This window comes from Rana temporaria, chromosome 6 (genome assembly GCF_905171775.1).
Source record: "Rana temporaria chromosome 6, aRanTem1.1, whole genome shotgun sequence".
NCBI classification, from domain to species: Eukaryota; Metazoa; Chordata; class Amphibia; order Anura; family Ranidae; genus Rana; species Rana temporaria.
The window spans coordinates 95,366,347-95,381,897 of NC_053494.1; the positions used below are offsets into that span (position 1 = coordinate 95,366,347).

The 15,551-nt window shown below is 46.1% G+C and overlaps 1 protein-coding gene across 1 annotated transcript in view; it reads left to right on the forward strand.

Moving 5' to 3' along the window:
* POLR3K (RNA polymerase III subunit K) overlaps positions 1–14,390 on the forward strand; it is a 25,500-nt gene extending 11,110 nt beyond the window's left edge. The window contains exon 3 of the mRNA XM_040357007.1: positions 14,183–14,390. Coding sequence (XP_040212941.1) covers positions 14,183–14,310 — 128 coding nt within the window. The 3' untranslated portion in view covers positions 14,311–14,390. The remainder of the gene's footprint in view (positions 1–14,182) is intronic.
* The last annotated feature ends 1,161 nt before the right edge of the window (positions 14,391–15,551 follow it).

The following is a 15,551-nucleotide window of genomic DNA, read 5'->3' on the forward strand; positions in this document are numbered from 1 at the left end:
TGGCCCCTTCCTGTTCTAACATGACTGTGCACCAGTGCACAAAGCAAGGTCCATAAAGATGAACAAAATTGGAGTATAGCCTCATATAAGAAATAAGTAATGGCTGTAACAAAGTACCATCATCTGAATTAATGTGGGGAAAAAAGGAAGGGTGGGGACAAAAGAATAGTTGCTGAAGCTAGACTTTAGGGCATAGTCCACAAATATTTGGGTGGGTATCTCGGTACTGATCAAGAACAATAGAAATTGTTGAATTAAAAAAGTTTATTACAGATAAAAAATTACAAAACAGTCATACAGATCAAAGATTGGGTAAAGTCTCTACTAGTTTCGCTGGGATACCGCTTCTTCAGGAGAGCCAATCTATAGAATACATAACACAATAAAATCATATAATACAGTTCAGCCAAAATAGATAATACATAGAAAGAGGTAGTGGTAGCTTACCAGATGAGTAATAAAACAGGTGCGGAGGCGGGCCGCCCAAATGGTTCCCCCCGCGGCGGACATGGGGGATAGTATGTCAATCTCTGGGTAAAGGGCGTATAATTGATTAACTACTTGCCGACCGCCCACCGTCGTTATACGTCATCACTTTAGAGATGAATATCTCGGTAACGGTAGCAGCTGCTGCCACAATCGAGATATTCATCTCTTCTGTGGGCGGCCGTGTTAACGATAATGGCGGTCTCCGCGGCGAATCCGCCGCGAGATCGCCGTTATCGGTGGCGGGAGAGGGCCCCCCCCCCTCCCGCCGCTGTTCCGCGCCCTCCGCCGCTTACCGGAGCCGTCGGTAGCGGCGGAGGAGATCGCGACCATCCGGATGGTGAGCGGGGACGAGACTGAAGGAAAAATCTCCTTCGCCCGTCCCCATAGCTCCGCTGGGCGGAAGTGACGTCAAAACGTCAGTCCCGCCCAGCGTCTTAAAGAAACATTTTTTTTTTTGTCATTTGAAAAAATGACATTTCCAAATTTTTTTTTTTTTTTTTTGCATTTAAGCCTAAATATGAGATCTGAGGTCTTTTTGACCCCAGATCTCATATTTAAGAGGACCTGTCATGCTTTTTTCTATTACAAGGGATGTTTACATTCCTTGTAATAGGAATAAAAGTGATAATTTTTTTTTTTTTTTTTTTTTCAGTGTTAAAAATTGTAAAATAAATAAAAATAAATGCGAAAAGCAAAAAAAAAATGTTTTAAAGCGCCCCGTCCCGACGAGCTCGCGCGTAGAAGCGAACGTATACGCGAGTAGCGCCGACATATGAAAACGGTATTCAAACCACACAAGTGAGGTATCGCCGCGATCGTTAGAGCGAGAGCATTAATTTTAGCCCTAGGCCTACTCTGTAACTCAAAAAATGCAACCTGTAGAATTTTTTAAACGTCGCCTATCAAGATTTTTAAGGGTAAAAGTTTGACGCCATGCCACGAGCGGGCGAAATTTTTAAGCGTGACATGTTGGGTATCATTTTACTCGGCGTAACATTATCTTTCACAATATATAAAAAAATTGGGCCAAATTTATTGTTGTCTTATTTTTTCATTTAAAAAAGTGATTTTTTTAAAAAAAAAGTGCGCTTGTAAGACCGCTGCGCAAATACGGTGTGACAAAAAGTATTGCAATGACTTCCATTTTATTCTCTAGGGTGTTAGAAAAAAAAAAATATATAATGTTTGGGGGTTTTAAGTAATTTTCTAGCAAAAAAAAATGGTTTTGTCTCGTAAACACCGACTCTGAAAAACAGGCCCGGGGCTAAAGTGGTTAAAAATACTGTTAGCCGGATTCTCAAAGACTTACGACGGCGTATCAGTAGATACGCCGTCGTAAGTCCGAATCCGCGCCGCCGTATCTTTAAGCGTATTCTCAGTCTGAGATACGCTTCTCTGTTGCTAAGATACGACCGGCGTAAGTCTCCTACGCCGTCGTATCTTAGCTGCATATTTACGCTGGCCGCTAGGGGCGTGTACGTTGATTTACGCCTAGAATATGCAAATGACCTAGATACGCTGATTCACGAACGTACTTGCGCCTGATACGCTGTTTACGTAAGGCGTTTTTCCGGCGTAAAGATAAACCACCAAAAAGATGGCGCAGCCTATGCAAGGTATAGACGATGGAACAGCCGTCGTATTTTACGTCGTTTGCGTAAGTGTACGTGAATGGGGCTGGGCGTAGGTTACGTTCACGTCGAAAGCAAGGAGTCTTTGCGACGCGATTCTGAGCATGCGTGCGCATGCGCCGTACCAACGGCCCTTATTTACATGGGGTCACGGCTAATTTACATGGAGCACGCCCCCTACCTGCCTAATTTGAATTAGGCGGGGTTACGCCGGGCCATTTGCGCTCCGCTGACGTAACTAGAAGTCTATATATATATATATATATATATATATATATATATATATATATATATATATATATATATATATAATATACCTATGGCCAGGCAAGCAGGGAGTGGGGGGGGGGAGTGGGAGAAGGGAGGGGAGGTGAAGGGGAGGGGATAACATACAGGTGTTTAAAGATCCTTCAGAAAATAAGTTGTAATCTTTACTAAAATCTCCCTTCCTTCCTTCTGGTCAATTCAGTTGCCCAACCTGCTGTAGAAGCAGTAGGCATGTGTCAGGTCCTCAAGGACCAGGTAAAACAGGGGCTGGAGGAGCTGTCTCCAGAACAAGTCAAATTGTGGGAGAACTTGCCTAAAGCCTTATGTTTTACAATAGATGCTATGATAGATTCAATTCAGCAAGCATCTTGTCTCACACTCCAGCTGGTGCATATGCGCAGAATTCTTTGGCGAAAGCATTGGTCAGCAGAGGCACCATGCAAACAACTTTTGGCCAGTTTCCGCTTCTATGGTGAACGCCTCTATGGGGAAGATTTGGAAAAATACACCCAAAAGATATCGAGTGTGAAAACCACTATATTATCAGTCTCTCCCAGGCTCCAGGTAAATCTACCTCCAACCAGTGGCGACGGCATTTTCAGCCAGCCACAAAGGCTAAGTGGGGGGACGGCTCCGTCAGTTTTCAGTGGCATGGCAGACAGAAATCCAGGACAAGTGGGTAGTATCCACAGTATCCCTAGGGTACAAACTGGAATTTTGAGAGATCCCATCTTCTAATTTCCGAAGCTCAAGGATCCACTAAAATGAGCATTCTTTTTCAAAGGATTGGATCACTTGCTGTCTCAAGGGGTGATCACAGAAGTACCCCTAAAGGAGCAAGGTTCAGGTTTTTATTCAAACTCCTTGTGATCCCAAAACCAAACGGACCCATCCTGGATCTAAGATCTCTAAATCAATTTCTGAACATTCGCCATTTCCGAATGGAAACTATTCGATCAGTGGTAGTCACCCTACAAGGCGGAGAATTCATGGCGTCGATGGACATCAAAGACGCATATTTACATGTGCCTATCCATCACGCTCACCAAAAGTTCTTAAGGTTTGCGGTAGAACATCGCCACTTCCAGTTTGTGGCTCTGCCCTTTGGTGTGGCTACCGCGCCCTGGGTATTTACAAAGGTACTAGCCCCTCTGTTGGCAAATCTGAGGGCACAGGGCATAGCGATAACGGCCTATCTAGACGATCTACTTGTGCTAGATCAGTCAGAGGCAGGATTAGATCACGCTGTGCTCATCACTATAAAATACCTGGACCATTTAGGATGGATTTTAAACTTCCAAAAATCCTCTCTACAAGCCCAAAGAAGGGTAGAGTACTTGGGCATGATCATAGACACAGCCCAAAGACGGGTATTTCTACCAGAGCCAAAGATCAAGCCGCTAAAGGACCTGATCCACAAGGTCAAAGAAAAGACCATCTAGTCGCCTTTGCATGAGGCTATTAGGGAAGATGGTAGCCTCCTTTGAGACTGTCCCTTATGCCCAGTTTCATTCAAGACTACTTCAAGGCAGTATTTTAGCCACCTAGAACAGGAAGATTCGAAGTTGTAGATTTACCCATGCGCCAGTCTTCACAGGTGTGCCAAAGCTTCAGTTGGTGGTTAAAAACCAAGAACTTGCGGAAAGGAAGATCCTTTCTCCCAGTCACCTGGAAGGTGGTGTCTACGGATGCCAGCCTAATGGGCTGGGGAGCAGTGTTGGAAGAAGCTTCAGCCCAGGGAACCTGGGCCATCAACATACTGGAAATACGGGCAGTATACTTAGCCCTCAGAACCTGGAAACACAGGTTACAGGACCACCCTGTCTGGTATCAATCCGACAATGCTACTTCAGTAGCTTACATCAATCGCCAAGGAGGAACCGGCAGTCAGGGTGCTCAGGAGGTGAATCGGATTTTGACATGGGCAGAAGAACATGTTCCTTGTGTCTCTGAAATATTCGGTCCAGGGGTAGAAAACTGGCAAACAAACTATCTGAGTCACCAGCAGCTGTCACCAGGAGAGTGGTCTCTCCACCCTGAGATCTTTCAGGCCATATGCCAGAGATGGGGGACCCCGGATGTAGCCCTGCTAGCTTCTAGGTTCAATAGGAAATTGGACAACTTTGTGTCCAGGACGAGAGGTCCTCTGGCCTTTGCAGGATCAAGAAGGAAAGAATTCCTGTAATCTTAGTGGCCCCGAATTGGCCCAGAAGGCCTTGGTACGCCGAAATCATGAAGATGGCGGTAGGAAAACCATGGAAGCTTCCGCTTCGTCACGACCTGCTGTCGTAAGGTCTAGTGTTCCATCCTTCCTTACAAAAGCTAAATTTGACGGTTTGGCTACTAAGACCCACATTCTGAAGAAACGAGGGATCTCGGGCCCAGTTCTTTCTACACTTATTACTGCTAGAAAGCCAGCCTCCAGGCTTATCTACTATAGTCTGGAAAGCATATGTTTCATGGTGTGAAACTAAGAAATGGAATCCGCAAAAGTATGACATAAGTAAGATTCTCACCTTTTGCCAGATAGGAGTGATTATGAAATTAGCCCTTAGTACCATTAAGGGTCAAATATCGGCTCTCTCAGTCTTCTTTCAAAGACTGCTGGCATCTCATTCGCTAGTTCGGGCTTTCATTCAGGGAGTACTGTGGATCAATCCGCCAGTCAAGTCTCCCTTGTGCCGATGGGATTTGAATTTGGTATTGTCAGTGTTGCAAAAGCAACCCTTCGCCATATTCCGCTGATTCTTTTAAGCGGGAAATTTTTGATTGCCATCTCTTCGGCTAGAAGAGTATCTGAATTGGCAGCCCTTTCTTGCAAAGAGCCTTATTTAATGTGTCACAAAGACAAAATTGTACTACAACCCCATCCTGCCTTTTTACCTAAGCTGGTGTCGGCTTTTCATTTTAAATCAAGACCTTGTTCCGCCTTCATTTTTTCCGGATCTGCGGACAGGGAAAAAAAGATTTTTGCACTCCCTAGATCTAGTGAGAGCAGTAAAGGTGTATCTGCAGGCAACCGCTCAGATACGCAAAACATATGTTTTGTTTATTTTGCCAGATGGTCCCAAGAAGGGACACGTAGCATCAAAATCCACTATCTCCAGGTGGATTCGACAAACAATTATTCAAGCCTATGGTTTATATTTCAATAGTTTTTATTGAATGAAAGAAAAAGTATTACAACAATAAAAAATGCATCGCCACACATTCTGGAAATGTCAACGAGCCCCCGAAAGGTCTCGATCACAGTACATAACACCTTATATTGTTTGGCATCTTCATCATAGCAAATAGGAAGAACACTTAACAAAATACTGCAAAATAAAACACGGGGTGTAGTTCCCCTCAAATATTCAATGGCCCAACCTAAGTAGGCCCATAACCCGTCAGTCAGGGGTCCCAGATCTGGAAACCCCAAACCCATCTTATCACCAATAATGCTATCCAGACGGGAGGACCCGCATCAAACATCTTCCGTAGGAAAGGTGGAGACGTAAAGAAGTGGACAGAAACGTACATAGTAAAGAAAAGGAAGAAAAGAAAGAGCAGAAAAGAGAGAGAATAGATAGAAGAGCAACCGGCCAGCCCCCAGTAATCCGCCAAATGGAACCATAACTGTAGCTCACCCCTCCAGCGATCTTAGATCGTTAGTTAAATAAGCCAGCCATGGATCCCAAACCTTTTTGAAATTCTCCAGCTTGTCCTGAACCAGTGCCGTCAATCTTTCATTTAACATCAACCATGACCGTTTCCTTTTAAGCTGTTCAAGTGGCAAGGAGGCGGAGCGCCAATTTCTAGCTATCGTGATTTTAGCTGATATAAAAATAAACATAAGCAAGCGCCTTTGAGCTTTAGAGGCCCCCACCACCCTGTCACCCAAAAGAGCCTGCTTCGCAGATTTAGCCATGTTCAACTGGGTCAACGAGTAGATAAAGTTGTATACTCGAATCCAAAATCTTCTGACCCTTGGACATGTCCACCAAATGTGATAAGCAGTCCCCACCTGGCCACATCCCCGGAAACAGTTAGGGGTGGCCCCATGAACAAAGGTTGCAAGTCTGGCCGGCACCATATACCATCTAAGCAACACTTTGTAGTTGGCTTCTATTATGGATGTATTTATAAGAGACTTAGAAGCCGTTTCCGCCAACTCGCACCACTTGTGTAGGTCAAAGGTTTCCTGCAGGTCCTCTTCCCACCGGAGCATGTAATTTAGTTTAATTGAGGACGACATCAGCATCGCATATAGCTCCGAAATGTGTCCCCGCAAGCTATCATAGCGAACACAAAGATACTCCATGGGAGTATAAACCTCCAAGTCTCCCTGGCGGGCCAACATTTGTATAAAATGACGTATCTGAACGTATCTGTAACATTCTACCAATGGCATTTGATACTTCTCCTGCATAACATGCTCAGATAGAACCTTCCCTCTGTCATAAACATCCGCTATGCGCAGTAGTCCCTTGTTTGTCCACCATTGAAATGCAGCTGGGTCGAGACCCGGGGTGAATGCACGATTCCCCAACAGGGGAGCTAATGGGGAATGAGGTGACTTGAAGGTCTGTGTTCTAGAGACCCTATCCCAGACATCCAATGAAAAAGACAAGGATGGGCACAGAATGGTGGGTCTGTCTTTAGGCGAGAGCCACAAAATATGAGATATAGGAGTCGGACGGCAAGCGTAGGATTCCATAAGCATCCAAATCGCCTGCGACCTCTTTGAGTGGAACCTGGAGAGCTGGGCCAACTGAGCCGCATAAAAGTATTTCAGCAGGTCAGGTAAGCCCAGTCCTCCCTTCCTCTTCAAAGTATACATAGTGAGTTTGTTCACCCTAGGCCTCTTCTCTCCCCAGATGAATTCAAGGATTTTTCTTTGCAACATCTCCAAATCACTGCGTACCAAGGCTATCGGTAGTGTACGAAATAAGTACAGTATCCTCGGTAAGACATTCATCTTAATTGAGTGGAGTCTGCCGAACCACGATGGGGGGTGAATTCGCCATCTCGCCAGGTCCTCGAGTATCCTTTTAATTAGGGCTGGGTAATTCTTACTATACAAAGTCTGAAGAGATGAGGTCAAATTGACCCCCAGATAAGAAAGTGCTTCAGATTCCCATTGGAACCGATGTGTCCGTTCAGTCACCGACTGGGCTGAGCTAGGCAAAGAGATATTGAGAGCCCTAGATTTACTGTGATTTATTCGCAAGCCCGAAATATCTGAGAATGGCTTAAGGATATTATATAAGTTGGGAAGGGACGTGATTGGCGAGGACATTGTCAGTAATAGGTCATCGGCGAAAAACAAGCATTTATGCTCGTAGCCTCCCCCGACGATCCCCCTAACATCCTGACAGTCCCTAATTTTTATTGCCAACGGCTCTATTGCCAGGACAAACAAGAGCGGGGACAGCGGGCATCCCTGCCCAGTTCCCCTTCTGATGTTGAAAGATTGAGAGGGGTATCCCCTAATCATCAACGAGGCTGTCGGTGCATCATAAAGCGTTCGAAGGAGGACCAGAAAACGCTCCCCAAATCCATATCGACGTAATACATCGAACAGATAATCCCAGGAGAGGGAATCAAACGCCTTCTGGATGTCCAGCGAAAGCAACATACCCCCCCTAGCGCCCTCCCCATCCCAATTAGATTGGATCGCAGAGATCAAATTAATAACTCTACGAGTTTGGTCCGACGCCTGCCTATTAGGCACAAAGCCAGCCTGGTCCGGATGAATATATTTAGGGAGAAATGTGTTCAGTCTCAGGGCTAGGACTTTGGTCAATATTTTCAAATCAAAATTAATCAACGAAATCGGGCGATAATTCGCACAATCCCCATGGTCCTTGCCCGGTTTCGGTATGACATGGATGAATGCCGCGTTATCATATGTGGGGATTTTGCCGTCCCTGCGTAAGTCATTAAAATATTTACATAAATGAGGGGTAAGGATGTCCCGATATTTTCTATAGTAATGACCAGAAAAGCCATCCGGTCCAGGGGCCTTCGTAGGGTTCAAAAGTTTAATGGCCGCCCCTACTTCTGCCTCAGTTATTGCATCGTCCATCAGGTCCGCATGGTCCCGGGAGAGCTTGGGTATTTTAAGGTCATGGAAGAACGCTTCGAACTTAGCCTGGTCCAATCCGTCCCCCCGGAGATACAACGTCGAGTAAAATTTGTAAAATTCCCTAACGATCCGCTCGGGATTTTGTGTGAAGTGACCGGTCGGTAAGCGCAGTTTCGGTAGCGTCGGAGTGCACGGTCGAGGTACCAGTTTTCTCGCTAACAGCGTAGACGGTTTATCCCCCATCGTGTAGAACCTATGTTTAGACCAACTGACGTGTTTCTCGGCCTGTGTGGTCAGACTAAGATTCAATGCCAGTCGTGCCTCGTCAATTTTAAAACTCAAGTCGGTCTGGGGGTTTCTATGTTGTTCCGCCAATAAAGCTTCAAGATCATCCTCTAACCGCGAGATTGTTTGCTCCCGAGTCCGCTTCAATCTACTCGCTAATTGGATCAGCTGGCCCTGTATCGTTGCCTTATGGGCCGCCCAGGTGATCGCAGGGGAAGTGTCAGTTGATTTATTAACTTCAAAGTATGCCTGTATCCCTTTCTCAATTTCTGCATAGTGGACAGGGTCGTTCAATAAGCTAGCGTTGAGGCGCCATGGCGAGGGGGTGGCTTTAGTCCATAACCCTCTGGTGGTCAATTTTATCGGAGAATGATCCGACCAAGGGGTAGTCAAAATTTTTGCAGAAGTCGCATACGGGAGCAGTGGGGTACGGACCAGCAGATGATCTATCCTAGAAAAGGATCGATGCACCTGAGAGTAATACGTAAAATCCCTCGTTGAAGAGTTACATTCCCTCCAGATATCAATCAGATCGCATGAATGAAACAAACGGGCAACCTTACAGCTACTAGCCGGGGGACGTCTCAATATCGGCTTAATCGGATCCGATTTATCCATAGTCCTGTCTAGTGGGATATTACTGTCCCCTCCCATTATCACCTGCCCCTGGACCTTAGGTAGTAATATCTGAAGCATATTTCTAAAAAATTCCAGCTGACCTGCGTTCGGAGCATAATAGGAGATAAAAGAGACCAGCTGATCGTGTAGACGACCCACTGCCATCAAGTACCTCCCTTCCCTATCCTTGACTATAGTTATAGGTGTAAAGGGAACCCTTTTAGAAAAACAAATGGCTACGCCCCCTTTCTTTTCCGGACCACAGGAGAGGAAATATTGTGGATACCTGACATTAAGGTAACGAGGCGAAGAGGACCCGGCGAAATGGGTCTCCTGTAGCAGGAGAACGTCAGCTCTCTGTTTATGATAAAACTGAAAAGCTTTGGTCCTCTTGATAGGGGAGTTGAATCCGTGGACATTATGCGTAATGACCGCGTAATCCGTTGAACATGACCTAGCCATCGCAGCAGGGCAGAGCACTCTTACCTTGGTACATCAAATGAGTTGAGGACATCACTGGAGTGGAGGCTGAGGATCGCAGGACATTCACTGGAGACACGAGGCGGACCGGGGACTGGAACGGCGCTCCCAAGAGGAAAGAAGAGAAAGTAAGTGAAAATAAAGCCAGAAACAGAGAGAATAACAATGGCCCTAGCGGCCTATATCTTGAGTGAACATATCTGTAGTAACAGATCAACCTCATACCCAAACGGGGAAAATATCCCACCGGGTGAAATCCCCGGAACAAAGTGTGCAAGGGTACCGCCCTCCTAAGAGGACAAGTAGTCTTGCAGTCGGGTGGCATGTGTAACCACTCCGACCCAAAAATTAAACACTTATGTGCTGACAACTGGGACAGAAAAATTACATGGTCAGACAACATCCCTGCTGTGGGGGAGAAAACAGGTCAACCATATACATACCCAACACCCCCCATCCCTCCAGCAACAACACCCCAGCCCCAGGCAGTCCATCAGAAAAAATAGTTCTTGATAATACTGAATTTTAACCTGTCCGGGTTCCACCCATCAAAACCCTGGGGGGGGGGGGGGAGCAAAAAAAAAAAAATTAAATAAAAAATAAAAATAAAAAAACAAAAATATAAGACAAAAAGCAGATACTCTAAAATTCAAAAAATGCAAAAATACAAAATCACCCTCCGTGCAAAGAAAAAAAAAAAAAGAAAGCACGGCGAGGGAGGTCACAGGGGCAGAAGCTCCAAAAAGACAACTGAGCTCCTACTTTGGTGACGAGACCACCATGTCCCACCACAAGTGGAAAAACACCAAGCCAATCGGGTACCCATTCAGGTCTTTCGTTGCGACTGTCTGGTCTGGCGCCTCCTTACATCTTGCCATAGTGGAGAAATGGGACGATCTGCAACCTGCCGAGGCGACTGGGTCGGGGAACCCCGCGTGATGATTCCCAATTCTAGGAGCAGGTCCTCTCCCGCCTGGAACGTCGTGAACGAATAAGAGCGGCCTTTATAGGCAAAAGACAGCCTGAATGGGAAAGACCACCTATATTTTATCTGCTTGTTAATCAGTTGCTGCAGTAGGGGTTTTAAGTTTCTGCGTTTCATAACCGTCGATGGAGCCAGATCCGTGAACAGCTGTATCTGAGCCCCCCGCAACAACAGGTCCGGTCTGTTCCGAGCTGCCAACATCAGTTTTTCCTTAACACGGTAAAAATGCGGCTTGGCTATTACATCACGCGGCAATCCGTCCTGCCGAGGTGCTGTCAGGGCCCTGTGGATACGGTCAATCTCCATATGGTGGCCAGCAATGTCAGGTATCAGTTCTTTCATAAGTTCTCCCATGGCCTCTTCCAGATCTGTGCACGTCTCAGGAAGACCCCGTATGCGAACATTATATCTGCGAGAGCGGTTCTCTAAATCTTCAATTTTATTATTAGCCTCCTCCAGCCTGTTTTGAAGGTCAGTGATCATGTCAGCATTCTGATTGACTTTCTTAACCGTACCGTCAACTTTAGTCTCTATCTGATCAAATCGTTCCCCAAAGCTATGAATGTCCCTTTTGAGGTCTGTTGTTATGAGAGTACAGGCCTTGGCCAGTTCTTGCTGCAGCATGGTGGAGAATCTAGCCAGCAGCACAGCGTCTGGAGAGTACTGAGGGATCTGAGCCATCCCAATGTCCTGGCCTTGCTGACTAGCCTGGCTGGCCTGACTGAACATGGCCTCAGCCAGATCCACCATATTTCCCCCCAGGGATGAGGCTGGGGAGCCCATTGCCTCCTGCTGAGCCATATAGGGGCCTGGGGACGGAGGCTGTAGAGCCGACTCACCCCTCCTGTAGGCCGCCGAGTCTCCAGAGGACTGGGACGCAAACGGGTCTCCCACCAGCTCCTGAAAGCTGTCCTGGCTCGGTGTTCTCGTCAGGGGGGCTCCGGAAGCCTCACCGCCTCGTGCTGTGCTCCGTCCCGACGCCATTTTAGGCTGAGGCCTAGCGTTCGGGGAAGGCCCCGTACCGCCGGACGGTCCGGCGCGCTTAGATTGGCCCCTCTTCGGCTGTCCTCTGGCCCGCCTGTTCATCCCCCTCCAGGGAGCTCTGCTGCGGATGTTGCGGTGCTGGATCCCAGCTATCTGCGCTGATTTTTGCCTGTTTTAGGGCCGGAGCGAGCGGAGCTCAGCTAGAGCGTGTCTGCTCCGGAAGTCCCGCGCATGCGCACCCCCAAGCCTATGGTTTAAAGAACAGAACTCCTCCTTTTTCTGTTAGGGTGCACTCTTACCAGGGCGATAAGTGCTTAATGGGCAGTGCATCACCAGGCTTTGTTGGCTCAGATCTGTAAAGCTACAACTTGGTCTTCATTCCACACATTTTCCAAATTCTATCAGGTGGATGTGAAAGGACATGAGGATGCCGCCTTCGGGCGAAGTGTGCTGTAGGCAGCAGTATAGGGCTTCTTGTCCGTAACGGCCTGCTTGATCTGTGTCTCCCACTGTTCATTGAGCATTGCTCTGGGACGTCCCATTATGTAATGAATGGCTCTGTGTCCCTTGGTGTACGATAAAGAAAACAGGATTTTTAAAACAGCTTACCTGTAAAATCCTTTTCTTGGAGTACATACCACAGGACACAGAGGTCCCATCTTCTTATGGGAACCTTATTGCTTGCTACAAAACTGAGGTACTTCCCTGATGGGAGGGGTTATATGGAGGGGAACTGTCTTTAATTGGTTGCGGCAGTGTCCAATCACCGCTGGTGACCCTTAACCCATTATGTAATGAATGGCTGTGTCCCGCGGTGTACTCCTAGAAAAGGATTTTACAGGTAAGCTGTTTAAAAATCCTGTTTTTTCTCCAGTTAGGGAGGGGGGAAAACTTAAACTGTATACCAGGCTGAACAGCTTATGTGGGTGGCTGTAGGAGGTACAGTATAGGGGTTGAATATTTTTGTTATTTATTGTTAATGTAGTGTGTGTGTGTGTGTGTGTGTGTGTGTGTGTGTGTGTGTGTGTGTGTGTGTTTTCTTTTGTCTCTACCTTTTACTTGAAGAGTACCCTTGTGTATTGACATTTTATGTACACATATTCTTGTATGGTGTATGCTGCTTTTCTTGCCTGGTTAATAAAGATCTTAAAAAAAAAAAAAAAAAAAGTTCATGTGCGTGTGTCCCAATGTAGTGACATGATTAATACTGATTTTTACCCTGTCAAAACACACACACACACAGTCTACACTATATAACATTGTAATAGAGTGGACTCTAGTATTTCACCAGCACTTTAAACTAGGGCTTATATTGCAGCCCTTCCCGAAAATCACACTAGGTCTTATTTTCAGGGAAGCACGGTAATCACAAATGAGATGGTTTGTGGATTGCAGTTTAAACAGCCTCTTTGTTTGGCTCTCTTGCTATCTATTCTGTCATTGTGGAACAGTTCAGTCCTTATGCTGAATAATACAGTTCAACCAATCTGACCTCTAACCTCATCCCTCCATGTGGTGAAATGGGCATAAGCTTCTTAAAAAATCTACAAACTGCCCATTCCAGGTATAGGAAAACTTGTGACTCCCTCCATGTGACAGCGCTGTCACGCGGGGATTTCATAGTCCTGTGCCTTCTATGGCTCTTGCAACTTGTAACTCCAGCCCCCCCCCCCTGTTTTACTTACCTGAGCCACAAAACTCCGTGGGCACGATGCTTTCACCCAGCTTGAGGCGGCTCTTCATTGGAGATTGATAGCAGCGTAGCCATTGGCTCCCGCTGCTGTTTATCAAATCAACGATGCAACGCACCGGGGGAAGGGCCGAGTTATGTACTTGGCGGCTATGGCCGCCACTGTATCAAACAGGAACGCGCCCGCAAACGCTAACCCCCTTGGGCAAGCGCTTCCCAGAAGGGGGTTAGCTCTTGCGGGGAGGAGCCAAGACAGCTGCCGAGGGACCCCAGAAGACAAGGATCGGGGCCACCCTGTGCAAAATTAACTGCACAGTGGAGGTAAGTATGGTATGGTTGTTATTTTTTTTTTTTTTACTTTTTTTTTTTTTTTTTAACCCTTACAACCTCTTTAAAGCTAACCTACAAAGCACATGCAAATATCACTGAAAATATATTCAAAGGTATATTTATTCAATTGAGGTTGTAATAAGTTTAGGTTTTTATGCCTGCTTTTCATGTTGAGAAGTTAAACTTTATTGATATTTATATTATAGCTTTCCCAGTCAGAGCTTCAGTTGTTCATTCAGGCATAGCTGTTGTGTACAGTCCACCCTTTTCCATTTTCATGGTGTATTGGAGAAGGATTACAAGATAATGTTCCTTGTTTGTGCTAATCTATTTTCCTTTTTATACAATTTCAGAAACCTGTCCAAAATGTGAGCATCCACGTGCCTTTTTCATGCAGATTCAGACCCGTTCAGCTGACGAGCCAATGACTACATTTTATAAATGCTGCAATTTACAGTGTGGACATAGGTGGAGAGATTAAATTGTCCTTTCCTTAAGTTTACTTGTGTTTAATAATTAATTCCATAACAAGCAATAAAGCTTATTTTTTGTTTATTTTAAGCATGCTTATTTCATATGTATCTGTTTGATTATGGCACAGTAAAAGTATGGTGTACTAGTTAACATTTAAAAAAATATAAATACGGTACATAATTTTTAGGCTAATTCATTAAAACTACTAAAGTAAGCAAGTGAAAGTGGTGTCCATGTTGGCTTACACTTCACAGCTAGCCTGCTCAACATTTGGATTCTGCAAACACTGGCACCCAGAGCCTGTTAGAGCATTGAAAGCTGGCAAATAAATCTATTTACTTAATGTTTGTTATATTTCTATACCACACGTTGTTTAGTTGGTTCTTGGCCACAATTTCTTTATCGTACATCACGGGACACAGAGCGGCATATTCATTACTATATGGGTTATATGGAGTACCTTCAGGTGATGGACACTGGCAATCTCAAACAGGAAATGCCCCTCCCTATATAACCCCCTCCCATAGGAGGAGTACCTCAGTTTTTACGCCAGTGTCTTAGGTGTTGGTCATGGTTTAGCTTGCCTCCGCATCCTTGGGATTAGGTGAGCTAACCGGTTCTGTCCAAAGGCCTCAGCGCTAAAGTGGTCAGTAACCGGACCCCAAACCCTTGGGGTATAGCCCATAATGCTTTTCTTTTTAGAGAGCTGGACCCTGGGCCCAGAACTTAGAAACCTTTGGGGGCCTAATGTTTCTGTTGCCAGAGTGCTATATGGGCCCAGGACAGTGGATCCTTCATAGGAACCCAGGGCCTGAAGGTCTAGACAGCCCCACGGAGATGGGGGAAGATTGGGCCTCTTGCTTGGCAAAGTCCTGCGGCATGGAGGAGGTAAGTGAGAGGAAACTTGCAGAACTTGGTTCTTAGCAGGTTTTTTCTGGGGGGTCACAGGGGATATGCCTAAAGTTATGCGCTGCATCTGGCAAAATAAGTCACATATCTTAATGATAGGATGACTCTATGTGTTATTTCCCCATAAGAGGTGACCTCCCTGGTAGTATTGAAAAGCATGAGTGGCTGTGTGTGTGTGTTAAGAGAGCTATGCTTACCTGCAAGCCTCCAGGCGATGCTGCATTGGTCCTTCCTCCTAGCCTGGATGACAGGCAAACGCTGGCCTCCTCGTGGGCTCCCACCCCCCCCCCCCGTCGGCGGGCGCGCGCGCGTCCCCGTGTTATGAGCGCAATTTCGCGC